The sequence below is a fragment of the Pseudopipra pipra genome, chromosome 4 (genome assembly GCF_036250125.1).
Source record: "Pseudopipra pipra isolate bDixPip1 chromosome 4, bDixPip1.hap1, whole genome shotgun sequence".
NCBI classification, from domain to species: Eukaryota; Metazoa; Chordata; class Aves; order Passeriformes; family Pipridae; genus Pseudopipra; species Pseudopipra pipra.
In genome coordinates, this window is record NC_087552.1 from 15,684,377 (window position 1) to 15,712,362 (window position 27,986).

Genomic DNA, 27,986 nt, shown 5'->3' on the forward strand with positions numbered 1-27,986 from the left:
ATTAGAAGGGCAAGGACCAACCTTCCAACCAAAAGGGGGTGGTGGTCCCCTCAAGTGACACCCTCCAGGCTTCAGCACAGAGCGTGGCACACAGCAGGAACGACACCAGGAGGCTCTGTGCCACCCTGGTTGCAATGCGATACATCCCAGGGACTGCTGCCTTAGGGGATGCTGCTGGTGGTGGCATAAGACACCATGCTGAGCATCAGTGTGGGACTGGGGGTCTCACCATGACACACCCCCCCAAGCATTACCATGGGGACAGACACAACTAAGGAACAGCAGCATGAGGTGGGAGTCAGATGAAAACGTCTCGTGCGGAAGCGAGAGACTCGCCAAATCCGATCACAGCGTATGCTGGAAGAAACTTCCCAATTCGTGAAGTCGTTCTGGTCCATAATTAACTGAAAATTAATTACAGAATCTTGAAAAGAGCAGAAACCAAAAATGGGCCAGCATACCTTCATAGTGCAGTTGCTCACTCTGAATCTCTTCCAATAATTAAGCCTAGCATATGTCACTGGAGTTAAAAAAAAAAGGTAACAAAACAACAAACAAAATATGATTCCCAAAAAAGTTTGAGCCCTACTTGCTGAAGGGGTATGTCTGTCTGCAGTGCACACATATACTTTCTAGAATGAGGAGGATGATTTAACATGATACTCGGCAACTTCAGCTTTGCAGAAATTACAGGTTGCAGATGCTTCTTATAAAATCAAAACAAAAATTGAGAAAATAAGATAATTAGGTAAATTATTTGCTGACTTGATGAATAATTTTCTAAAGATTATTAGAGGATAAAAGAGATTGGAAAACACTCCAATTTTTCAACAAACAAAAGGAGGAGGTAAACAATAAAACTGCCAAATTATTTTGGCTGAGCATTCATGAAAAGGTGTATTTTGTATTACTGTATTGCACATATTTTTTTACAAGGTGCTTAATCATGGCATGCTGCCACCTATCAAAATAGTCTTTTTTTTAATTTAGAAAAAATTTTAGCATGCTGGGAAGTAGAAGATATGCCATCAAAACAAACCTGTACGACTTTGACAGAGTACGAAAGCACTCTATTTTACTATTTTAAAAATATTGAGAAAGAGCATTATCAAAAGAGAAAAGAAAAAAAACCCTAAGAAAAAGATCAGCAGATTAATCAGAAATAGTGCAAAAATCTGCTGCAGGAAACATGGAAACACTGTTTCCAATTTGCAGTTTTCCATTACGGAGATTAGTATCTTCAGTAACAGTAGGAAGACAATCTCAAACCATCAAATTACAAAATTTGCTTCATAACCCCCCCTATTTCAGTAACTGGGAGGAGCTGGGTGGGTGGCAGCCTGGGGTCTTGAGACTCCCACCTGTACATGGGGAGGGTGGCAAAGGAGAGTCAAGTTCCTTTCCAGCCTAAGGGAGACAAGGTCTTGTTCCCTAAGGCAGCATTTCTTCTTGATCAACTGGAGGCTGGGGTTTTTTTCCCTTTTTTAAAGAAGTGGATAAAACATCATAGTTATATACAAATGGAAAATAAATGTCCATAGCTTCAGCAGCTTGCACACATTTCAGCCCTGAGCTATGCTGATGACCCTTTTGCATATCATCTTACTCTATTTCTCACAAATCAAAGCACACTGGCACCTCTGATACGGTTTGGGGTTTATGTTTACATGTGCTTCCCTTTGGAGGGTGAGAGCTTTACTCAGATCTACTGCATGGAGAGCACAGCACCGTGCAGTGTAACACAGCTACTGTTACAGTACTGTACTACAAAGAGGACTTAAATTGCATTTATAAATTCAGTTTTCTCCAGCTCCTTACTGATCACATAGCCTAATAAAATACTTGCCCATTTTGCCTGTAAGTCCGAGCTAGAAACAGGTAAAAGTCCATTTTCAATGGAGTAATGTATATTCTTGGCAAAACTAGGTTGACTACGTGAAACTACAATTCACAATGTAACTTTATAATAATATGACCATACTCATTCTATTCAAGCTAATTATGAAAAAAATTTAATATCAAACCTTCGAATTTTATATGAACATTACTGTTTTCAAGTACCCATTAGTACCTCTTCTTGTCATTTCCACCTCCTTTTCAACTCCACTGATCACCACCACATCAGAAATCCCTTGCAACAGCACACAGAAGGTCCCAAAACTAAGCTTGAGATGCCATGGATGTCCAGTGCAGAGCTCACCACCAGAGACAGATGGCCTAAGCAGTAGAAGTCCTTAAACTATCAGCATTTCCTGCCAGAGCTGGAATGGCTCAAAGGCTGGGAGGTCCATCAGCATGATTTGGCAGCCCCTGGGGTTCTCATTCTCTAAACAGTAATGGTGTCTCTGGGCTGCAGGGGCTTTACTTCTCCCTGGCAGCCTCACCCTCTGCCTCCAACCTGCCCTTTCCGTCCTCAACCACGCAGAAGGCACTGCACTGACACCCAGAACCATTTCCCCACTATCTCATTCAAGGCAGTGATTGGAAAGACCTTCTCATGCCATTTTAGCTCCTTTATGTGGCATAAAGGGGTCAAATCAGGACTGATAATTTCACCTTTAGTTTCTCTATGTGATGAAAATCACCGAAACAGCTAAACTGTAAAGCTCAACCACATGCCAGCTGTACACTGCAGAGGCAGATCTGCCCTTCCAGATCATAGAATCACAGAGGTTGGGAAAAGACCTCTAAGACCATCAAGTCCAACCATTAACCCAGCACTGTCAAGCCCATCACTCAACCATGTCCCAAAGTGCCATTGTCTATGCATTTTTTGAACACTTCCAGGGATGGTGTTTCCACTGCTTTCCTGGGTAGCCCATGCCAGTGTCTGACCACCCTTTCAGTGAAGACATTGTTCCTGATATCCTATACAGATGTCACCTGGCACAACCTGAGGCCATTTCTTCTCATCCTCTCATTTGTTACTTGAGACAAGAGACTGACACCCACTTTGCTACAATCTCCTTTCAGGTAGCTGTAGAGAGCGATAAGGTCTCCTCTAAACCTCCTTTTCTTGAGGTTAAACACATCCAACTCCCTCAGCCACTCCTCATCAGACTCGTGATCCAGATCTTTCACCAGCCCCCTTGCCCTCCTCTGGACACACTCAATGTCCTTCTGGTAGTGAGGGACCCAGAACTGCATTAAAGGCACATCACTATTTACAATTTCCAGCAGTCTACCAAGCTCCAACACAAGGGAAGATTTTCCAATGCATTCCTCATTTACAGCATTCCAGTCAATATAAGAAAAAAGAAAAAAAAAGCAACCCCTTGTAGCAAAATTTCCCTCCTGCCTTGTTTTTTTGCAGAGGATGCTGCGTGAACACGTCTTTCAAAACACACCAGGACATCACGGCGATGAACTCATGACGCTGCAGACAAAGTGTCATGTGCTGCTGTTTCGGAAGGTTATCAAGTCCAATGGCAGCCCTGTGTTCTGCTGAAGGTCTAAGCACATACAGATCTTGCAGGAGCTCCACTGGTGATGCACAGGGCACATCCAGGGAGGAGGCCCTGCACCAGCTGCTGGTGGGAGGCAGTAACATTTCCAGCACTCCAGAGAGCTGACCTTCCTGCTCCACACATATTTTCAGCACTGTTTTTTGGGATGAAGGAGCTACTACCATGGAGTTTCTGCTTCCTCAAACAAAGGTGCATTCTGTTTCCCTTCCTAGATTCAATAGTCCAGGTCAAAACCAAGGGAAAGCTGCCACCTCCCCAGCAGGCACAATGGGGCCCTGTTTTCCCTTGGGAAAAAGAAAAAAGGGGCCTAGAGGGCAAGGCAGTATCTCAAAACTGGGAAAGCGGTTGAAAGAGATCTTAACAGGGCTACTTTCCCCCAAAAAGTAAGGTGTGGCTTGTTTGAGTATTTCTGCCAGGAGACAAGACAGAAAAAGAAGTCTACAAGGAAGGAAGAGGTACCAGGCAGCAGGCAGAAACTAGGATTTTGCATATAACCTATGAAAGACAAGCAGCTAAATCTGTCTGTAGAAATAAACTGAGCTGCTAGGAGAACAGATCCAGGAGGACAAAAAGCAAATTGTCAGATAGGAAATGATACAGGAAGAAATTAATATATCCATGTTGTAATTTTCTGTATAGTGAAAACACTCTAAGGGAAGGGTCACTCTGTGCATCAGAGAAAGGACCTGCAGCAGCATCCAAACCCCTGTTCACAGTCAACATAATAAACATAAGAGTGGTAGGAAAAAGGGATGTATACTACCATTTGCTCAGATGATAGCTTGAAACATGATGCCCACTGAAGCACAGTCAGAAAGGTGCAGACATTGCAATTGAAGAATTAAAATAACAGAGAAAACTACTAAAGATTTTGTTATCATGCTGTTTTCAAAATACTTTTGAAAATTAATAAGAAAAACTTTTGCCTTTTTTTCTTGGTACATGAATGACGGAGTAACATCATCAAAATTATTGCATATCCTAACAGTCACAGAAATAAATCCACAAAAATTCCAAATAAGCAACAAAAAAAGTTGAGAAGTTTCACCATGTGCTTATTTGCTTTCATGATAGTGCAAAATGTTTTTCAGAATTCAAGAGAATGCTCATCACAAAAAAAAAAAAGGCACGCAATATTTGAAACCTTAACACTTTTAGCTTATGACATTCCACTAAAATTACTGTCATCATAGAACACCCACTTTTCTTTTTTTTTTTCTGGGCCATAAAATATATATCTCCAAAACCTGATTTAGAATGGCAATTGAGTTTATCAGCTGTTAAGCACTTTTTCAGGATAACTCCACCTTAAACTTTTGAGATTATGCAGCTGCCAGAACCGTAAAAAGGCTGCACATTTCCACTGGTTTCGCCTAATCAAATTAAGAGACCAAACTATTAATATTCTGCTTACCTCCTAAATTCATTCCAGCTTGCAGACATTTCTGTAATCGACAGGCTGGGCAGTTCTTCCTTCGAATCTTATCAATTATGCAGTCATTCCTTCCCGCACACAGGTAATTGTGCTGTCCTGAATGAACCAAAAATAAAATGCATTATTAGAGGATATATTTACATAATTCAAATTTGTTCTTCTCTGCTGTTTTGCAGTCATTTAAAGATTCTTAGTAATGAAGACATTTCAAATTTCATTCTTTAGCCTTTCCAAATGATCTTGGTGAGTTGTCACAGGTCTTTACTAGGAGCATCTCTCCTTCTTAATTCAGGAAAAAGTTTTGGTGTGTCACTCTCAAGAGAGATCTCATTACCTTTTTTTTTTTCTACACAACACTGGAGTTTTTCTTTTAGTGAAAAACAAACTATTAGTTTGAGTTTTTTCAAATCTTTTTACATGTGCTGTATCACAAAGCACTCTGACAACTCTAAATTTTGGTACATTCTCATGCTCAAGAAGTTCAGGATATAAAGCAGAAATGCATAGCAGGGGTTAACTTTCCCAGTATATTCCACTCTCTTCAACCAGTTCACCAAGTACTTGATTGCTGATTTAATCAGTTACTTTCTATATAGCAGAAGGTTTCTAAATGGTTTACCAAAACAGGCTTAAATCACAACTGTATTATTTCATTTCTGTAAAGCCCCACAGAAGCACTCCTGAAGAAACAGCAGGTATTTAATGCACAACATTTAGCAGAAGGGAAATACATGGCAACCAGGGAAATAAGCTGGCATTTGAGAACGTGGAGACTCAAAAGGCATTTCACTCCATGGGAGGAACACAGGTGGAGCAAACGGATGCAGTGTCTCAGGCAAGGGCACTCCCACGTGGACTTTTCAAAGCTCGGTGCTTGAATTTGACGCAGAAGAATAAAGGAAGCCAGGAGGGGTTGGTGTAGTGTGACAGCAGAAGTGAGAGGAGAAGATTATTTTAGGCGCCTTGATCCAGAGGTGGCACACAGGGATCTGGGGTGGCCAGAACAAATGTGCAGAAACCCCAGAGCTGTGAAAATAATGCTAAAGTTGACGCCAATGACCGAAAAGAGCAGGAGCTGTAGGAGGGGAGGAGAAGTCCAGGCAGAGCTCAGGATCAGAGCTGCACTCTAATGGGCAGGGGCCGATGTGTGCGGGGAGGGGGAGCAAAGATGTAGCTTGATACAGGGACAGAGCTGCTGTAGGACAAGAGGTATAAAATATGTCTGCCAAGATATTTTCCATAACACACATATGCTTCCCCAGGGAAAGACAAAGAGAATATTCATGGGACACAGGAGACCTGGCTTCTGTTTTGAGTTCTTTCAGGAATTTCCCTTAAAATTTCAGATAAGTCATTTTATATCTCTGCATCTGACTTCCCTTCCCCTTACCCAATGTTATCTATCTAGACAATGAACTGAAGCTTGGGTTGTTTCTTGAACATCTTCACTGAGCACCTCCCACAAAGAAAAGCAATCTTATTTAAGTAAACTAAGTGTTACTGTAGTATCACAAAGGTATCATCATTTAGATGATGCTTTAGATGTTTAAAGAACAAGCAGATGGGGAAATAAGGTTTTATTAAGGGACTTTTTCTAGCACTGTGACACAGATGAAAAAGAATGAAACTTAGGCAAAATAATTAATGAATAAGTTACATCAGGCTTAAAATCAATAATACAGTGTAGTGACAGCACCAGTATCTATCAGCTGGTTTTTAAGCAGGCCTGCTAAACAAGAAAAACAAAGTTCTCAGCTAATCACAAAACGAAAACCTGCTCATCACACAATGTTTATTTTATGATGTGATCTATACAAAATCAGATACACACGAAAAGAGTCAACTTCATTCCTATTTGCATTTTTGCTCTGTACTGACTTGAGCACATCTCCCAAAGAACTATCATGCAGACAGCATGAAAATAACATTAAAGGAGAAAACAAAAGCATTTTAAATGATGATATACAGCATAAAGGTGGTTTATATGCCCCTAGAAATACTAGCATACTATCTTTTCTTGGGGGGGGGGGGGGGGGGGGGAACGAGGGAAAAAACGGTTATTTTCTGCCAGGAATGCAGGTACAATTGCTCAGTGCTGGTACAATGTCCTTTGTACATCATAGAGTAACTGCAATACCATTTTTAGGTTTCCACAGGCGGGTGCAGGCTATTAATATGACAAGTCAGATCTAACACTGCAAAATGAACCCTACTGCAGAATAACCCTGAAAGAAGTTTGCTCTACAAAACTGTACACCTGTTAAGTCAATATTTTTCATTATTGCTTTAAAAAGCTAATGGGCTTAATAAAAAGAAGTTAACATTTATGTAATGCAGAATAATGACTCAGGTTGCATTCTTAAATATTGTGGAAATGCTTATTTGATTCATATACTGTCACTATGTAACTTTATAAGAAATATTCCCACAACAGCAAAATATTCCATAAGTCTCCCTTCAAATGATTTAGGTAGCCTGCAATTATTGCTTTCTGGCCTAGCAACTCTACATCAGACAATTTCAGAAAACCTAACTTAGCAAAGGTTCATCAATTTTTGAATCATGCACCTCTGAGTACTAATGTATGGTTCAAAATCTTGACAGAGTAGGTATCAGATTCTTACCTTTTGCTTTCCAAAAAGCAAACATCAACTACTCAATTTTTTTTTTAATTTCAAAAAAAAATAAAAAAATTATATAATCTCAGTCATCTTAAAGCTTACATTAATGGAAGTAACTTGAAAACCCTTAAAAAAACCAGAACAGATCAACACTCCAGCAAACCCTCTATGCAGAGTACAGCTAAAAAAAAAATAACAGACAATTTTTCAGTTAAAAAGTTTGTCATCTATAACGAAAAAAATGGCTTCAGATTTCCACGCAATCAAGTATGGTATGTTTAAAATAAAATCAATTTTGTACAGTAAGTTAAAGCAAAGACACTCATAATGAATCAGTACGTCCCATTTGTGTAGCTTGCACCTCTCCAAGGCCCCTCAACTTCAGAATCAAATCAAAACCCCACATATCTGAAATTGATGCAGCACTCTTAAGACCTCTCGGGCTCTTCAGGATCTCAATGAGGTGATGGAGCCATCCTGAAAAGAGGGTGATGTTCTTGTGGTGCTAGATCTCCAACTTTTTCAAGAGTTGTATCGATCTGCTTGTGCGGTTTGTGTTTAGCTTAATCCAGTTGTTCTTTTTATCCTGTTCAATCACCCACAAGTGGGCTGGAAAGTAACAGAGTAGGTATCGATTTTTATCTCCCATGTGCTAAATGCCTTAAGATAAAAGTAATTTTTATATATACCATCATTAAGTGCACTTACATGAGCTAATTCCTGTTCCATCTAAAATACTGAGTTACAAAAGATGGGAGGAAAATTTTCTGTTCAAAATAAATAATGAATAGGTACTACACAGTTACACAGTTAGAAGAAAGGGAGATCTGTCCTGTTAGCAGTAGAGCTACAGGAAAATTAAAGTTTACATCTTCCAGGTTACTGTGTCACTACATACTATGGAATGACACATCCAAATGTACGCACAAAAACACTTTAATGTTTCTCTCTCACCTCTGAAGACTCTCTAATTCCCTGCTTTTTATAGGCTTACAAAAGAAAACAAAAAGGAAGTAGTCATGAAATCCAGCCTTCCCTCTTACTGCATTTTCTTGAATAAGCAAAATTCAGCAGCAAAGGAGGGGAGAAAAGCAGCTGTTCTTATTCGGCCGATGAATTAGGCTACAGCAGAAGTTGTGCCTTTCCCCATTTTAAAACTCCACCAGAGTGACTGAGCCACCAGTACCAAAACTTGACTTGCTAAGATAAACTTATGTACATGTGCAGAGCACTGCTGCACTCTTTAAGGGCGGTCACACTTCCATACAGGTAAGGCTGCAAAAAGAGCAGGATATAGATATTTCTTGTCAGTATAATTTCTGTTACTGTCTATGGCAAAATTAGAAAATTACAGAAATTTCTGAAACATTCCACATGTTTTATCTTCCTCCTAAAAATCCCTTTTCCCCCCCCATGTTTTTGAAGTCAAAGTCAGGAACTGCAAGTCATTAACTAGTATTCTACATTTCTGCTCTCCTGTTAAAATAGCAACTACTATGATCAAATGTTAAATTTCGTAAGGAAAAAAGGTGTAGTGCTGGAAGAGGATCCAAAGAATGTTTAACTCAAGCCCACTCATGGAAGCATGATAAGACTAGCTTCACAGTTCAGGCAGGGTTTTTCTTTTCTTTATATTTGTATTAAAATCTGAGGAAAGGTATTCTGCAACTTTCCTACAAGCCCTACATGATTAGGCTAGTGATTAGCCATACTTGAAACTGGCTGGTTTTAACTTTAAATTTCACCCAAATGGGAATACTTTTTGCAACTGAAAGAGATGTTCACACTTCCCCTAAGACATACACAGTAATAGATCACCACCTTCTCAGAACAATCTCCTGCCTATCAAAAGATTTATGTTCCCCATTTCTTTGCTGGACTAAACAAATCCAGTTCTCTCAATCTTTCCTCATAGGTCATGTTTTCTAAATCTGTCGTCATCCCTCTTATTCTGCTCCAGCTTCTTTCATAAAACAGAGAGCATTTTTCTTGCCGAGTTTCACCATCACTAAGGCCAATAAAATGGTTATTTCCTGCATCTTGCACACAACAGCCCTGCTAATGCAATCCTGGACCAGAGCTGGCCTTTGGCAATGGCATTAGGCCGTTGACTCATGCTCACTTGTGTGCCACTAACAACCAGCACCTCTCCTGCGGCACCGCTGCCTTCCACGCGTTCTTTCCTGATTTTACCTGGGCAGGCAACTCTCTTTTTGCCCCTCTGCTAGAGCTACACACTCACTGCAAAAGCCACTGAGAAAGGGAAGGAAAAAGTCCAAAATCTATTCCGTGTACAAGGTCTGAAACAGGAGCGTGCTTTTGGGTCCCAAGACAAAGACATGATTGAGGAAGCCTCGCAAAAGGGCAGGAAAGTGAGAAAACAGGAGTGGCAGCTGAGGACCAAATGAAGCAGAAGTAGTTTGAAAAAAAACCTCAGCTTTTAAAATAGTGTCTCACTGAAGCGCATCGAAACGCATGTAAAATTTTCCTTCTTCCTCCACAATGAGAATTAATCCTTTGACTCAGAAAACTGCAGGCAAAATTGTCTTCTCCTTGCAGGCTGCCAGAAAGCCAAGCCTTCTTCCAGGGTTTGAGGAGGGAGGAGCTGGAAGCCACCTCCAGGCCCTGCTTTGCAGACCTGCAGTTAAGAGCTAGAATCCCTTTAAAAGCAGCTTTCGGGCTGGAATAAGTGCTTAGTTTCTCCATATTTCCCAACTGGGAAGATTATCTCCACAATAATGTATATGTATAATATTTCTTAACACTGTCCCTTCCCTTTACCCACCAGCCTGTCAGACTACACGAGCCTGTGCATCCCTTCCAACCTGAGCTACAGACCTTCCCTGCTAAAGGAAAGACAAAGCAAACATGCTGCAGAAAATCACCAGGATTTTCTGAGGGAAGCCTCTCACCTCAAGAATATCTGGTCAGCAAACAGAACTTAACATCAGGTTTTTCTGCTTTCTTATATAGCCCAGATCAAGGGCTTTTCCTCCTACAGCAAGAAATCACATAATCTGCACATCCTAACCTCTCGTTTGTGCTCACTGTGATGTGGTATGTTCCTTTCAACCAGCTCCGAAACCCTCGCAGATTTTGTGGAATGGATGTTGCCTCTGTATCCATATAAGTTCTTTCAATTAATAAAAATAAACTATTTCTACCCTTTAATGGCCAGTATACAAACAAAATTACTGCTAAGACTTGCCACAATTATTTTTCATATAGAGAAAAGGATTTCCTATTTGACAGGAGTTGTACCACACTATCAAGAAACAAACTGCATATACCTGAGGTTTTTATTTCCCCATCTGCAGCAGGCAGGTACTCTCAGATAGATCAGCACGATAAGCACGATGATGAATCTCTTTTCAAATTTCACTTTTCACAAAGCCTCTATTTCTTGCAATTAAAAAAAAAAGAAAATGCCTGCTAGTCAATGGAAATCAGAGCTGCATTTTCATTTCAAAGGCCCATTTGTTACACAGTTAAGGGAGTGTTTTTTGGGTTTTTTTTTTTTTGTTTTCTTTTTTTTTTTTTTTAAGCAGTTGACAACTGCCCAGCAACAGCAGCCTATGTTTGCAGTCACTATTTTAGGCTACATCACATGTCAATTACATAACCTTGTTTTACTGCTCTTGAACTGGTTCGAACAACCTGGGAAACAGATTAAGGCAGTCCCTCCCAGCCGGTCATCCATCCACGTGCAACGGCGGGACCTGTCCCCCACCGCCGCTCCAAAGGCTGCACCCATGGCGAGTCCCTCTCTCCATAACTAGTTACTTATTGCTAGACCCACCTGAGACACTGGATAATTAACTTCCTCAGCTCTGTTTAAACCAGTCCAGTCTGACCACGGCAAACTAATAAACTTGATTCCTCATGCTGAGATTGATGTGTAAATTCAGAATAGGCTTATAAATGCCACAGCCGTGGTACAGAACTTAGATATGAACATTGACCCTTCATTTTATACAGCAAATGCTCAGGGTTTGTATTTAAGATACTGAATCTCAGGGTTTCCCAAAATTCAGTCTGACTTCGGGGTCTATCCCCCTTATTACTCCACAGCCTCTATCATTCCCAGACAACATGCTTTTTGGCTGCAGACAAAGGCTGATCTGACAATCACTCAAGCTGACAATACTGGTCTATTATTAACATTATCACACTATGCTTATAGCATAGGTATAAACTAAATCCTTCCCTGAAACAAGAATTTAGAGCTTTACCTTCTTTGTAATAAATTAGAGGCTTAATTAAAATTTGCTTTTACTTTGGCAAAATATTCATCACATCTGGGATATTTCCTGCTTGCTTCTCATTCTAAATTACCTTCTGCTACTTCTAGATCCCAAGATATCTTTCAGTTTCTTTACCCTTTTATCTTACTGGATTATTTTTTAGCTACCATTTTAATGATTTTTTCGTAAGTCTCCTTACTTTCTACTCCCCCTTCCTTTTTCTTTCCTTCAATAAAATTTATTTTCCAACCATTTTCTTTACCTACTTTCATCCTCAAGACTTTTACCCCTCCCCTGTTCTATAAACTGTTTCTTCAGTCTTCACATTTACCTTCTAATTGTATTATTTCCTCCATTCAGCCAGTAACTGGTAATTTCATATTGTACATTTACAGTTTAGTAAAAGGTATGGCTACATCTGATTTAATATATCCAAGCAAAGTATACTAAAATTACTGATGACAGGGATAAAAACAGAGTGTTAACAGCACCATTTCCTGCAGGGTCTAGAAACCCCAGTTTGGGCCTATTTAAAAGCACAGGCACATCCGTTGGTGCTCACAGATGAACTACCAGAGCTTCCTCTGACAGTGACCACAGATATAAAGCTGATTCCCCTTTTTTCTGGAAGTGAAGCAAGGAGGGTTGTGTTCCCTGATGCTTAATATGCGTAACACTTTCCAAATTACCATACTGTTATGCCCTTCCTATGTACACCAAAGAGCACAAACTCCAGTTTTCTGCCAGTTTTGAAATGGATACTGTCTCCCGCTCCTTCATGTTCTCCTGAAACTTGCTTTCACACTGGGCTGAGACCAGGTTAACAAAACAATTGGAACGGTCTGGTGATCCTGGCAAAGGAGACGAGAAGTCATCAAAATGGTTCTCACTCACTATTTTAAGCAGACTGAAAGGGCACCGATGAGAGGGATCAAGGAGGGAGAGGAAATTTGGCAAGGTAGCATGGGATGTAGCCCAAAAGAGGCTACTATTTTCTGCAGGAGAAACCATCCAGCAGGGACGAAACCTGCTAACGACAGCGAGACAAGTGATCGTGAAAGTATTTGTATACACATCACATTTGAGGTCCATGTGCACATTTTCTTATGCCATGCTTAAAATACAATGCAGAATTTTGAAAACCCTCCAAGCCTGTGCCTGGTGCTCCAGCCATCCTCTTATCCAGACAGACTGAGCCACCACCACATGATATGCCCCGAACTGGTCCTGAAACCATCCCCAGGGCTCCCACTGTCATCTCCACGGAAGGCAGAACTGATGCCAACCAGCCATATCAACAATCGGTCACAGAGGACAACCAGGGCCTCCTGAAACCCAGAAGACCTAAGTAAGCTTCCAGTTCAGCTTGTTGGAAGTCTGAACACAACTGCATGATGGACTATGAGATAATTCCCCTTTCATGTGGTCAGAGAAATGCTGAATGATGCTTGACAGCAGAGAAAAGGAATAGGAAAAGTATGTGATCTTTGCAAAGCATTTCCGATTCAGTGAGATCACACAGTACTGGAAATCTGTTTAGAAGGAAAACCAAGGAAAAATACCTACAAATACCAGAATAATCCTGTTATTGAAAGAAATCATTTTGTTTCTGTTTTGAAACTAGTTTTCAGTTCAATTGCTTTTGATTTTAGATTATAATGGATACAGTGATACCGAGAGTGAGAATTAGAGCTTTAGAGGATGTTGTTTTGACAAAAATCACACATCAAATGCTTTACAGCATTTTCTCTCACAGCAAGTTTCCAAATTTCCACTTTAGTTTAAATTTTAACTGAATATTTTTGAAGTCTTTAGATGTTGTTATCTGCAGAGTAGTGCATGTGACAGAGATCATGTTGCATGCATGATGTATACTTTTGCTTTCCCATGCTAAAAATCTGATAAGGCATTCCTGACATGCTACAAATTTCAATGCACTTTAGTGGAAAATTTCAACGTACAGGAGATGGTCTAGAAAGTCTGGAAAGACTTTTTAAATAAGCATCATGCAAAAATCTTAAATTGCAACTGAAATGCCCTTCCGTTTTTGCTGATAAAAAGTGGCCAACCAATCTGCTACATTCACATACGCGATGTAGTAACCTGCTCTACAAATAGCTCACTGTTACAACTGGATTTCAGGAAGTACACAGTGTAAAATCAGATTTGTGTGAAATACCAAGTTCATTCAAGGAAATGCTTGAGAGGGTGTGGGGGGCGTATTCTGGAATATGGAGTGCTAATTCGTAATGTAAGGATTTCTGAATGACTCTATGGCTCCCTGAGCCATGATCCTTCAGTGAATACTATAGTGAAAATTTTCACCTCTACAAAATTATCTGTATTTGTAAGTATAAGTGAGGCTGAAGCCTGTTAAACTCTATTAATTCCTTCAAACTGCTTAATTTGCCCCACCATCCTGGCTGATACTTTCACGTATCAAAATGTCTTTGCAGCAATAATACAAAACAGGCAAACTAAGAGAGAACTTCTCGTAGGACAGACACAAAAATAAGATGCACAACATTATTCTGTGTTTTTTCAACTCCATTTTATAATTTGCAATTCAAGGTTGACTCCACTAAGATGCATGCTATTTATATAAGATATTACTAGAAAAATAGACAGTTTGTTTCACAAAGTAAAACTTTCCACAACTCTTGATCTCCATGAAAAAATGTTCTGTTAATTTTTTTTTTACAGTAGCTACCCTTTGGTTTTTGCAACATTCTGAAGCTCAACTCTGCTATGTTCTTGCATTTAGCATGCTCAGCAGATCATAAATTTTATTCTGTGTGAATGACACATTATCTTCAAAGCATATTTTTCTCTTGCATTTTTCATGTACAGTTTACTACAGCTCAGTCTGGAAATATGCTAAATTTATAATAATGAATATTATTATGTATAATAGCAGCAATTTAAAATATTGCCAGCACATACGTTGACAAATATTTTCTTCTAGAACCCTGGTCAATAATAATTTTCTTTTAAAGGCTGCAAGCAATACTATCACAACAGAGCCTTTTAGAAGAATCTCTTGAGACCCAAACACAGAAATGTTGACCAAAGTAATATCAGATGCTCACCAAAGTGAACTTAAAAGTTCTCTGCACTTGTTTGCTGACTTTTTGAGAAGAGGTCTGTTTTACCCTTTGCAATAGGTACTTGTCTGCCTATTTATTTTCTTCTTTTTCTCTCTCCCTTTGTTTGTTTTTATCAGGAACCTCAGTTCTCTGTTATCCAGATGAATCTGAAGAAATACTCAGAAGGAAGAGGATTAGGGGATAGCAGAAAGAAGATCTGACAATTATAATGAAATTTCACAGTATGTTTACTGTTAAAATACTACAACAACCTAAAACAAAAGGTGCAAATTAAGTAGCAGAAAGGGTATTACACCAATTTTGATTGCTATTTCCATCTTTAATTGGATGAGCAGGATTTTCCAAGTACCACTCCCCAAAGCAGGTGCAGAATTTCAGGGCTGGGGAGCCACAGACCCTTGTCCACAAAACCCCTGAACGGGACCTGGAAACATCTCCTTCACCCTTGCCTTACTCATCTGACCTCCAGAGGCTGAAGCAAAGTATCACAGAGCAGCAAAACCACTGATGAATCAAAGGTTTGTCTAATCACCCCAAATTTCATTGGAGATGATCTCACAAGTGATGCCCCCAGGACTCCCTTCAGCCAGGGATGCTGGATCTGACACCTCGGCCGTGGTACCAGCACCTGAGTGACCTCAAAGCAAGAGCAAAGCTTGCCTTTCAGTGGCAGCTGCCACACCGGGTGCCAGACCCATGCCTGCCTTACTGCACCTTTTCAACAGGAATTGCAATTTGCTTTGCCACAGAAATATATCAAGCAGTGACCTTTCATAGTGGAATCATTCTAGGTCCTGAGCAACTGAAGCCATAGATTATTTGATCTGCATCTGACATTTTTGACACATATAAAGTGGCCACAGGAAGTTAAAAACAAATAGATTAGTCATTTCTTTTAAAGCACACAAAACTTTTCAGACACATAATTCATATGCCAGAGTGACACCTTAAAGGGATCAGACTTTCTTTTCATTAGAAGGGAACGGATATTCAGGTAAAATTGAATATGTGAAATTTCAGCCACTGAAATGACATCAGCCACTGAAAACAAAACTGAAAAAAAGGGGCATAGGACCACAGGAAAAAAGGCATCTTGGGGCATAAATACAATACCACCAAGACATAAATCCAATTTTTTTATTTTGCTTTCTAAGATCATTCTGCTGAATTGAGGTGATTGGTGTTTCAAAATTTGTTGTGCTCGGTGAAAACTAAACAATTAATATTTAATTTATATCCAGAATTCACCCCTGGATTAGGGTAGCTGCCCCTCCACGTTATGTATCCTTACCCCTTGCATTCAATACATTTATGAAAAACAAAACAGAAAACTCCTCAGTCTATTCACAATTAATTTCATAATGGGCAGGTCTGAACACAGATTTCTTAAAGTTCTAGTTCAATTTTCATAATTAAAATCCTTGTAGTGCCGAGCAGATTGGATTCATTTTAGTTTCCTGCAAGTAGCTATTTAATACAAACTCACGTGAACTGAAATGTCATTGCTTACAAGAAGTGTATCAACAGCACAAAAATACTTTGGATTAATCTTCAGAAAATACAGCAATTTTCTCATTAAAGGGACAGGAGCCAGCCATTGCCAGAGCTCAGTTTCTTCAGCAACAGCTGCTGGATCTAAGGCTTGCAAGAGAGGTCAGTGAAGGAGAGGGATAATGAGGGTGGTGGTCACTTGGTGTAAAGCCATAGTATGAGCTTAACCACAGTTTCTCGTGGTTGCCAACGTATTTTTGTATTCTATAAATTGTGGGTTTCACTACTGGCATCAAAAGCCATTGTTTTATCTTGGGAAAATGATAGTGACTAAAGGCAAAATCCACTTGTCTGAAACACGTTCTGTGAGAAAAAAAATTATAAAATTTGCACTAAGAAAAAGGAAATTTTAAAAAGGTCGCTAACATAAAAAAACCAATCTACTTTCTCTTTATGCCAGATTTCCTTGTGATGTATTGCATCCCAATTTATAATTATGAGAGGATAATCCAGTTCTATGCTTTTCCTTATACATTTCAAATTTGCTAGGCTCTGTTTTGCCATCTTCAGAAGTAACTTTGAAACTGCCAGGCAACAGCATTAAAAACCTCCCTGAAAAGGTACACTGAAAACACATGAAGAAAAGATCAAAATGAAAATTAAAAGCAGATGCACTTTATGTACTAAAAGGTTTTTCCACTTTGATAAGTGAATTATAATGAAGTGTGGCACCATGTTTCATACAATTTATTAATCCAGTCCCACTTATTTACACTCTGAAACAGCATAATGATTTCAATGTTGGAGCACAGCCAAAACTCACATGCAGAAATAATTAAGAAGTTATGTGGAAAGATTGGTCTTTGCTGGTTTTCAGGGGGTTTCCAAAGAGACACACTGACTTTCAGTTAACCAGAAGACCAAAGTTAAAGCAGCTGTAACACGAGATAAAGTGCAGAAGATGATCATAGCAAAGCTTCTCCTCTGAAAGAAGCAAAGCATCATCCCCATGGGCTTTCTAGGGCTGCCTGAAGGTCCACACTTTCTCCTGCACTAGTGTTTTTGGTAAGGCAAAGTTGAAACTAGTCCAAGAGTACAAAGCCATTTATACCTGGTACAGTCAAGCAGAAGACACTGCAGGATAGCAGTGACAGTGCTTTACCTCTGTTTTTCCCAAGGTTAGATGTCTGCACCAAGTAAAAGGGGAAATCAGGCCATCAGTGTACAAAACCCACCATTTCTTTTCAGAAAAATATAGTGCTGGTTGGCAGTTCCCTCCTGGGCACAGCATACTCTTGCTGCCTCTAGGAGCATCCTTACCCCTTGTAGTTCCAAGGTAATGGTCCCTGAAGATGTTGATCCACCCAGCAGGTCAGGAATACTTACTTTAAAGGGTGAAGTACACAAATATGGAAACACCGTTGGGAGATGCACCCATGCAGAAAATGTATTTTATTTATTCAGTGATGCACAATGCCCAGTTCATTTTAACCACTGCATTTCTCATCCACTAACCTCTCTTTACTCCTATTCCTCACCTGAAAAAGCTGTTTATACAGTGAGTAAGAAATCTAGAATCCACTTCATTGTTATCATCTGGCAAGATTTACGGGATGAAAAGACCCTACACCAATTCTGTCATTAGGAATTTCTACAGCAAATTCCTACTGAGAATAAGTGACAGCCAGATTCAAACAGTTTATCACACCGTGAAGATATCCTGTGAAGTATCAGAGGGACTACTGCTTATTTTGATCTTTTCATTGGAAGTAGAAAGAAAGGAGGAGGGAGTTGCCAGCATAAGTATGGAGAGAAAAATAATACAAAAGGGTATAGTGAAACTGGAAGCAAAGACAGGAAACAAGTAATAACTGCAGTTGGAAAAAATGCTGCGGCATGTACCAAGAGAGAAATCCAAAATAAAGAGTTAACAACAAGGTACAGTAACAATGCAAAATTTGGAAAGCATCACCATCAAAAGACACCTAGGAATGAGAGGATAACCTGCATGTAAGAAGCAATGTGGCAGAGGAGAATTAAGTACCAATAATACCCCTGGCTCTTTCTGTAGAAGCATTACACAGTGGAGCAGCCTGGCATGGCAGTGCTCTCTTTATGCATTTCTTTTGCAGCCACACCTGGAATATTGTATGCAGTTCAGGCACTTCATTACTGGAAGATATAAACAAACTGGAGGAAGTCCAGAGAAGTGGAACGGAAATGATTAGAAGCCAGAGGGACTGATTTACCAAGAAAATTTAAAGTAGCCCTTTGCCCGCCTGTAACTTCTCTGATAATTAGAGACGGGAAATGATAACAGCCTAGTTCAAGTCTCCAGTCATGTGCTTTAAGCCCTTTTGCCTTGGGCACCTAAGCATGTGCCTAGTTTTAAGAATGCAGAGTACACAAAGATTTTGACCTGATGATGAGAATAAGATTAAAGAAGGAAAAAAAATTTAGGCTACATACGAGTGAAATCCTCACAGGAATTAATTATGACTAAATGAGCTACCATAAAAGATGGAGATTGCATTGCTTCAAATTTCACATTTTACTGCTGAGACCGAAAAGAGTTATTCACATCTAAAGTTTATGTTCCGTGAAACAACAGGACTGTTCAACATAAACAGTGTTACCCATGTACACAAGACTTTGCCACAAACATATAGCATCAAGTTAATCTGCCCAGGTAAAGAGATACGATTAGGCAAACATTTTTACCCCAGACTGTGTAAGCCAGATGGAATGGTTCTGAAAAATAACAAATTATATCCCAGCAGGAAAGTAACTGGATTCACCTAGCTCTTCACACACTGACATTGCTGGGAAGTGATTTTTAGGAAGGCAGCATTTTATATAACTGTTGAGCTGTCAGCAGGGCTCTACTGAAAGACACTTTAAAAGTCATGTAGTGATTGCCAGAGCCTGATCCAGGGAACGGGCGATTACCGTTCACACACGTTTTGTATGTCACCTGGGAAAAACTCCTCAAAACAACCAACCACAAAAAAAACCAAAAAAAACCAAACCAAAAAAAAAAAAAGGCAAAGCCCAGCTGCAGACAGCCTGCAAACAACCCTGCTGGGATGTAGCCTGCTATATAATCCCCAAACAACATTCCAGACCAATGCCAGGTCTGGGCCCATAGGATTCCCGAGCCTCCCAACCGATAGACAAAGCCTCCCAGAAACGTTACCTTAAAGGTAACCCTGTGCCCCCACTCCTCATCCCAAGCCCCCTAGTTTGGTCTTAAAATCACTTCTTGATGCTCCAAATAAGCAAAGTTCGTAGTTCCACTCTGGAGAAATACCCAGGACAGATTCTTAGATCATAAATGGGGAGGGGAAAAAAATCAGCTACGGAAGGCAAAAGAGAGGTCTGCAGTGTCTTCTGGAAAGTCAGCATTTGTTAGTAAAATTATGTTGGATATGCATACCTGAATAGCATGCTAGCCTGGGCTTTTGTTTATGCAGCAATGCAAGCTTTGCAACATTTTTATAATTCAACATTTTTCTGCAACCTACATTTAGACTTATGAGAATGAGATAAGAATTGGCACAAAGTCAACAGGTCTCAGCTTCAGTGCATCAGTGCCTTGATTTTATATTATGATTTTTTTTTTTGTATGGACTTAATGCAATACAGTTTTAAAGGTTTGGCAGAAGGTAAAATGACTACGTGGTTGATCATTGCTTTCACTACTTACAAAGTGGTACCTATAAGCCTGAGAGTCCTACTCCAGGAACTTTTTTTCCCCATTCTTTTATAGTATATGTCAAAATGAGTCTGCAAATTGGTTGAAATCTGTCAAAAACCAAATTATCATCAGTGAATATGGTAGGTCTACATATAGTTAAGGTTGCCTGACACTTCTCATTTTAAGACCTCATTTTCTATTGCTTATAACTTTACCACACATTAGCAGTTGGGGCTGAAATTTTCCATGCTGTATGTCTGCCTCAGGCTGAATTTTATTTTGCGAGTATAAGAATGTATCAGCTAGAAGCCCCAAGCTTGGTGCAAAGTAAGTTTGTGAATAAGGGTAGGGAAGAACATGTTGGTTTTCTCCCGTGTTACATATTTCACAGACATATTTGAGAAGCTCAAGAGCCTTCACACTTTGAGACAGACCCTTTGAAGCATCACTGCTCTGATACCACAGATGTGCCTTTTGCCATCTCATACATTATCACTTAAAATTATAACGGATCACAGTATAAAATACTGAAAAGTTGCAGTTTGTACGTGATATGATTTGCAAATGTTTTGGTGGAGGTTGGCTGCCAACCTCCAAAGTTCCCTTCTGCAAAGAGCATGGACCAGGGCAGGGGGTCTGAGCTGAGCTGGTGCTCCAGTCACCTCTTCCATGTGCCAAGCAATGCTTTGGCACAGAGACTCCAGACAGAAAATCCCCATCACACTCTCAAGATGCAGCAAGGGAAAATCTTGGAGGAAAGAGGAATAAGGCACAGGTTGCAAAAGCAAAGGGAAGCAAAGAGTAAGGCAAAAAATAAGTGTCTACTAAATGCATTGAGCCTGATCTGTCACACCCACAACTTGATTCTTCTGAGTGTTTAGGATTTTTAAAAGAGATTGATTTCCAAGGAGGCTGACTACCCCCAGCTTGGGGTACTGGTCTCCATGCGAGGCAACTGGAGCCAGGTGCCCGTGCACACAACTGCTGCTCTGCCCATAAGCTTTCATGGTCCTTGGGACTTCATTTGCTGAGCCTGTCTGAGGAGGAAAGCCCAAAACAGCCTGATGCCATGCTCTGCTGCTCTCTGTAAGCATAGGGAAAACAGCTAATGGCAGCCATAGAAACTTAAGGATGCAAGACAGACCTCAAGAATCACTGTTTGGCCCCCAAGAGACTTCTAACAGAAGTAACCCCCAGGGTACTTCTACATGGCCTCACAGTGGTCTATCACATGCTGCTGTAGTAGGCGAGTGCTACACCAAGAGATGGATGTTCCCCATATATCCCATTTCACCTCTCCCACTTTGACCCATGTGCTCCTGAGAAGAGCAGAAGACATTACAGCAGTTCCACAGTACTTGATATGCTGTGCTTGTACAGAGGACTGCAAAATTTCCCTCATAATCTGAGTTCAGCTTCAGAAGTTAAAAAAAATAACCTTAGAAAACGTGACAACCACTGACTTTTAATTTACGTTCTCTACTTTTCTAAAACCTCGCAGGAAGAGGAAATGGGATTTTAAGATCCTAACCACTGAGCAGAGCAGCTCTGTAGGAGCAGGCTCTGTGCTCCCACTCCTGCTGTGCAGTCCCAGCCTGCCCCCACACCTCTGGCTGGGAGGCAGAGCCAAGCACACCCTATAGCTGAGGGGGGGCAGAGGAATGTGGGCTCTCTCCCAGGGTACACTCCCTGCCCAGCCCTTTCAACTAGGGGGTAACTTCTGCCCACCTCGCCATGGGTGCCCACTAGCCAGCAAGGCCATCCACCACAGCAGCAAGAGTGATATCCCATTTATGGGAAGCCTGCACAAACCAAAACCAGTAGTAAAACTACAAACCTGAGAAAAAGAAAATTAGAAGTATCCTTTAACGTGAATTTGTGAACCAGCATCATCAGAACCTGCAAGTAAGGGTTATTATGGCAGCTTCTGTATCTGCAAGCAAAAATTAAACCACAGCACTTAGGAGAGACATGGATTATTGAACCATCATAAAAATGTTTGGTCTGGGGAGTTCCAGTGCTGCATCCACACGTTACACCATGGCTGTTCTAAACTCCTAGAACACACTTTGCCAAACCAAGCAATGTTTTCCTGCACATATGATTGCTTTGACTTTAATTAGGTAACTGGCTCAGTGGTTTTGATTGTTTCAATTGGGTAAACACGTGACAGGGATTGATGTATAATTAAGATGAGCTTTAAAGATAAGTGTTCATGTTTAAGTGGTGGAGCAGACACATTTGTGGCTGCCCGAGGACGAAAGAGTAGAAGCACAAGTCGAAAGAGCTCCTCTCTTTGTTCAGTCAGTGATTGCTGACCTCTGTTTTTCATTATTCCTAGGAAGTGGTCAGTTAACCCTCATCATTAAGCAATAAACCATGACAGAGAGCGCTGATTAATGTGCTGCTCACCAATAGGGTCAGGCACGAGGAGAAACCCACGGCGGGCTTCTGGCAGTTTTAAATGGCCATTAGTTACAGTTGTGCAAAATGAAATTAACCCAGCTAATTGAGCACTGAGAAGCCACGGTTCTGCTGAGGGTCAAGGGTTCCCCGGGAAACAAAAGGTACAGTATGTTTACATGCCATGGAAAAAAACCAAAAAACTCCAAACCCTGACAGGCTGATTAATGAAAATGAATACATACAATAAACTTGACCAAACAGTGAATAAACATAATACCTGCACTGCACATATTTACTGAGAAAAAGTCCAGGAGGAAAGAAAAGCAATAGGATGACTTCAGCAATCTTCTAAAACATGCTCCAGGACAGCTACTGCACTGCTGCAGATGACTCTGTTTAGACCTCTGTTTCGGAAATCCTTTCTGACTGCCCTCCTACGCAGACAGGTTTGCTATTTTACCCCTTTACAGACTCAGTTACATGGCTCCTAAGTCCCTCAGGCCTTGTTTATCACACATATTCCTCACATTCCCAAATGCATTTGCTGTTTGTAAACCCTTCTCCTATCAGACCCAGAAAGCTGAGGAAGCACACAGAGCAAATGGAAAAAGCACAGCAGAGACACATAAGCTAAACATGCACACAAGCACATGCCAGTTCAGTCTCTGACAAAGACGTGATGGGCTTGAGTACGAGGGTTTTTTTCAGAACAAGTATCTTCCTCTCACTTTAAATTTAATCTTCCTTTATTAGTCTTGGCAAGACCCACTGTAAGGCGTGACCTCCATGTCTGGAACAGGAGAAATTTTTTTGCTATGGCCTGCTCTGTGCCCCTTCCTGGGTGCCAGAGGCCCTTCTCCTCTCTTTTTCTAAACCTTTGTTTCTGATCTGATTTCAGCTGAAATCTTAAATTTGTCCCATAACTGGATGGAAATAGTTTAATTTTAAGGATTTCCCTCACTTCTTCAGTTGACAACCTTCATTTTAAGTGAAGCCTCCAAGAAATCCACATGCATACTGATTCTGGATTATGGATTGCATAATCCACATAACGTGCATGCATATGGATTTTGGATTAGCCCCACCTGCATTATCTGGTAATACTTTAGATCTGTCTTTGACTGTGGAATCTAAGTGCACACCTTTGATTGCAGAAGCAAACACAGCATTTCCCACCTTATTCCCACCTTATTCCACTGTGGAAAAAAAAGGGTGTTCTTGCATAGTGAGCTTGTTATTGAAGGCTTCAAGGACACAAAGAACAGTGACAGTAACAAGGCCTTTCTCCTGTTCATAGTGGAATGGTAACAGAACATACAGCGAGTGTGAGAATGGCAATAGGAAGGGATGAAATGAATGTCAGAAAGATGATACTGTCCTTCAGTTCTCTATTTCTGGAACATTTTCTAACTTGATGAAAAAAGGGATGCTCAAGTAAGCAAATTTACCTAAATACTGTCCAAAAACCTTCTGCTGCTCAACTCTGTTCTATCTCATCACAGAACTCTTTTAGCATGAACTAATACATATGTTTTGCTTGTGCTTTTATGTCCTTCACTTTTTCATAAGCTTTCCACGAAGGATCTTTTATTATTAAACAGTCAGTGAAAGAACTCATCCTTGTCATATTTCCTCTTCCTACTTTGAAATGAATAATTAATAAGGAATAATTGCTAGGTATTCTGTCTCAACTTCTTACATGGAAGTGGATTCCTTCAGAAAATAGAAGTAACACAAGAAAAAGATACAGCTTGGTGCATCCACTGTATCCTAGTGCTTGCACTATTATCCAGCACCCTAATTTATTTAATAAAGCTGTATGCAATGTTGCTGTATTAAAATATACTGTACTTGACAGACTGCCTGCTGCCCTACATTCAGCACAGAGTACCTGCATGATGACATTGCAGAAGTACAGAATATGAAATATCACTTGTAGTTCTCAGGACTCTTTAAACCACTTGAAAATCTAATATTCAACTGGTTGTCTGTGTGCACCTTCCTAACAACCACCCTCCCCAAACAGAAATGAATGTACAACCTGATAGCTTCATTCAGGACTATGGTGCTATCACTGTAGGAATACTGTCTTCCTGTTATTACTAAAAAGACTGAAAGTAAAAGACAATTTTAAAGTAGGTTAGTGTCTTTTCATTCCCTTTTTTTAATTTTTATGAATAGTTTAGTATGCTAGTGCACACAACCTAAGAAGTACTTATTATTATTTTTTCCCAATAGTCCATCATTATCATTCTGTTGTATCAGAGAAAATTAGCACCTATCACTTACATAATTTCAAGCAGTATTGTTAAGAGTGGAATTTGCATGCATGATATGGTGTATAGGCTAACACAAGTCCATTTGCTACGTCCACGTGGTAAAATGGATGAATAAATAATTGAATGCTTAGCTCCAAATATATAATTATTCTTAGAAAAAAAATTAGAGCATGAGTCTGTGAAAATACATGTAATAATAATCATCTACAGCTAAATACCCAAGACAAAAAATGCCCTTTCAGAAACGGAATGATATAGTTGGATTCCTGAAATGTTTATAGAAAACTTGCATAAAAGCCCAAGTTTTGAAAGTACAGAACTATGGCACTTCTTCCCCACAGGCATTAGCTTTAAATTAAAAACGTTCTCCCAGCCTAATCAAGAAGAGTCTTATCAGAACTTGTGCAGAGCATGGAAAAGGTTTGTAAACCTTCAAATCACGGTTTAACTTGTTCCTGGTAGAAAAGCCATACAGCTCCGTTTTTCAGCTCTGTTCCCACACATCCTATCGTTCGGTCTCTCCCTAAGAAAGTAAAGTTACCTTTTTTAATGCCATCTATCACCCTGCTCTGACATTGCAAGAATTGTTTGCCATATGTCTCCTTCCAGCACGAGTCCCTGTTAGTTACTTGCTACATGAGGGAGCAGGTTTTGCAACAGTGAGTTCAAAACATCAGGTCCAGGCCTTTTCTGTATTAAAGTGCAACATAACCTGATTTCCAGAGGAAGTAAAATAAATGAGTGGGTACAAATGAGACAATCATGCTCTAGTTCTTAGGCCTGATAGCTCAAATGAATGCAAATACACCACGAATAGGAAAGGTGTGGAGAAAATTTCACTACTCTGGATATGGTTTTCAGCAAGAATCAAGAAGAATTAAAGGCAAATAAGATGAGATGTAGAAACCTGATACAACTGCTTTAATGCTGAAAGTAATGACCCCTTTTCTGGAAAAGGTGTGAAACATTAAATTATAAGAGCTCAAAATATTCTGTTTATCATAATGTTCAGTGACACACAAACAGCAATGCCTTTTGCTGGCATCTTGCAAGAACAGTACCAAAAGTTTCAAAGAAACACAATTTTCTTTTAAATCACTGTTATACTCTTTTTCTGTTTTATGGACATCACATTGTGTTTTAAAATAATGCATCTGTCTTTCTATTGCAGAACTATTCCCATTTTGGTATTTTTCTCACCCTGTGACTTGTAAGTCAGCCTACGTTCTACATCTCTAGAATACATTTCAAAAACATAACCCTTCCGCATTTATTTTCTGAGGCATTTATTTAGTCCTTTTGAATTTTTTCAGACATTCTTTTCCAGGCGAGAGGCACTGAGTGATTTCATTAAACAGAAAAACCTACAGTCTAAAACAGTAATTCCATTACAGCCTTTTGCTCTTATTACTGGTCAAAATATCATTCAAACTTGACAGAGCTCTTAAGTCTGAGTTTCCCATTTACAAACTCATATTAACTGGCAGTGTGAGTCAGCAGGAGGTCTTTGATAGGTCAGGGCATGAGCCTGAAATCCTCTAACAATTAGCCAACCTCCAGAAGGGTAACTTTAGGCTGGTTTTCTCCCAACACACTTCCTTTGGTCAGAGCTATTTACTTTTCAACTAATAGATTAGTTGAAAATAGATTGCAATGCCCATCAATGCAAAGCAATGTTTTGATAGAATAAAAAATGTCCTGTTTTCTAGATGAGAATCAACCAGATGCAAAGCAGTTCCTTTTGCCTTGAAAAGCAACGGTGGAGGGACAGCCTGGAGCAAGGAAAACTTACCCTGAGAGGAGAAGGATCAGCCTAGGGAGCATATAACAAACGGAACATCACAGACTACACCCCTGAGTACTGAGGGAGATGATTCACCTCACCAAGATCCCTCCTGATTATCTTTGAAAGATCATGGTAATCAAGATGCTCAAGGACTAGAAGGATGCAGGTGTCACTTCTGTCTTCAAGAAGAGCAAGGATACTTTTGCTTTTTTAATGGAGAGGAGGGTCAAACAGGTTGCCCTGAGGAAATATGGTGTCTCTGCCCTATGATCACCCCTCTTAAGATACCCAAAACCCATCTGGACAAAGTGCTGAGCAACCTGTTCCAAGTAGGAGGGTTAGACCAGATAAGCTCCAGAGGTCTCCTCCAACTTCAGCAATTCTGTGACAACATTTTCTCACCTGGACAAAGTTAATCCACATGAAATTTGCTCTTTTCATAAACCTATGAACCTTAGCACAGTTTTTAATAGTGCTGAAGGCACAAAGTGATTAAGGCATATCTGCCATACCAAAGAAATGCCATACTCAAACAAAGCTTTACACAAGGAAGATTAAAACAAAACAACAGGAAAAGTGAAGCTTCCAAAAAAGAAAAAAAATTACATTGCAGAATATTCAGAAAAGGTGGTAAATTAACCACATCATAATAATGCATTTTGATAACCTACACAGAAAATTTATACAGTGGAAAGGTTCAAACTAAAACATTAAACATGTTGGGATGTACTTTGTGAACAAAGGTAAGGAAGGATGAATTTGAGGAGCTGTAACAAAAACTCCCACTAATGCAAGTATCAGCATGTACTAGAGAAGCTGAATTACAGTCTTCCCAAATTCACCTCAGTTTAAATGGTTTAGGCACAGCTCCTAAGACCTTGAGGCACCTTGTCACTATTTATCTGCAAGTAGCTTTCCTAGGAAGCACCATCAATGTTTCCTGCACACGACCACCTAGGAACCTTGCTCCAGTTGCTGTTGCTGAACAGGTAAGAAGTCTTAGACTTCCCAACACCTCAAAACCTGAATTTTGATCTGACTCTCCATGTCTCTCAGTACATTTTGCCTTACTTCTACACCCTCCTCTGGGGACAATGTGGATGGTGATTTAGGATGGATCAGGACCAAGACCAAAGTCAAAAGGATTCTTGTCCTTGGAGTTCACACTGGCATGCTACTGAAAACAAAATGTACAAAGGATTATGGGGATTTAAAGAAGAAAGAGAAAGAGAGAGAGAGAAATTCAATACCTGAGGCAGTTGAACAGTGCCCCAGAGAATTGGACTGCACCTCCTCTGCTATGGACATACTTTATAATAAGCAAGAAAAAACACTAATTATCCTCCTTGTTTTCTGAGTATCCAACTTACGATCCAGAGTTTGATTTGCAGTGGTTTAAGTGACCATGGCCATAAGTAAAATCAATGGATATTGCACTTTGAATATACTAAAT

At 40.0% G+C, this 27,986-nt stretch overlaps 1 protein-coding gene across 8 annotated transcripts in view; it reads right to left on the bottom strand.

The window, feature by feature from the left end:
• Window positions 1-27,986, bottom strand: part of NR3C2 (nuclear receptor subfamily 3 group C member 2) — a 204,288-nt gene that overhangs the window by 49,768 nt on the left and 126,534 nt on the right. For all 8 annotated transcript variants that reach the window (XM_064651740.1, XM_064651743.1, XM_064651738.1 and 5 more), the window contains one exon: window positions 4,882-4,998. In XM_064651740.1, the coding sequence (XP_064507810.1) occupies window positions 4,882-4,998 (117 nt within the window). The remainder of the gene's footprint in view (window positions 1-4,881; window positions 4,999-27,986) is intronic.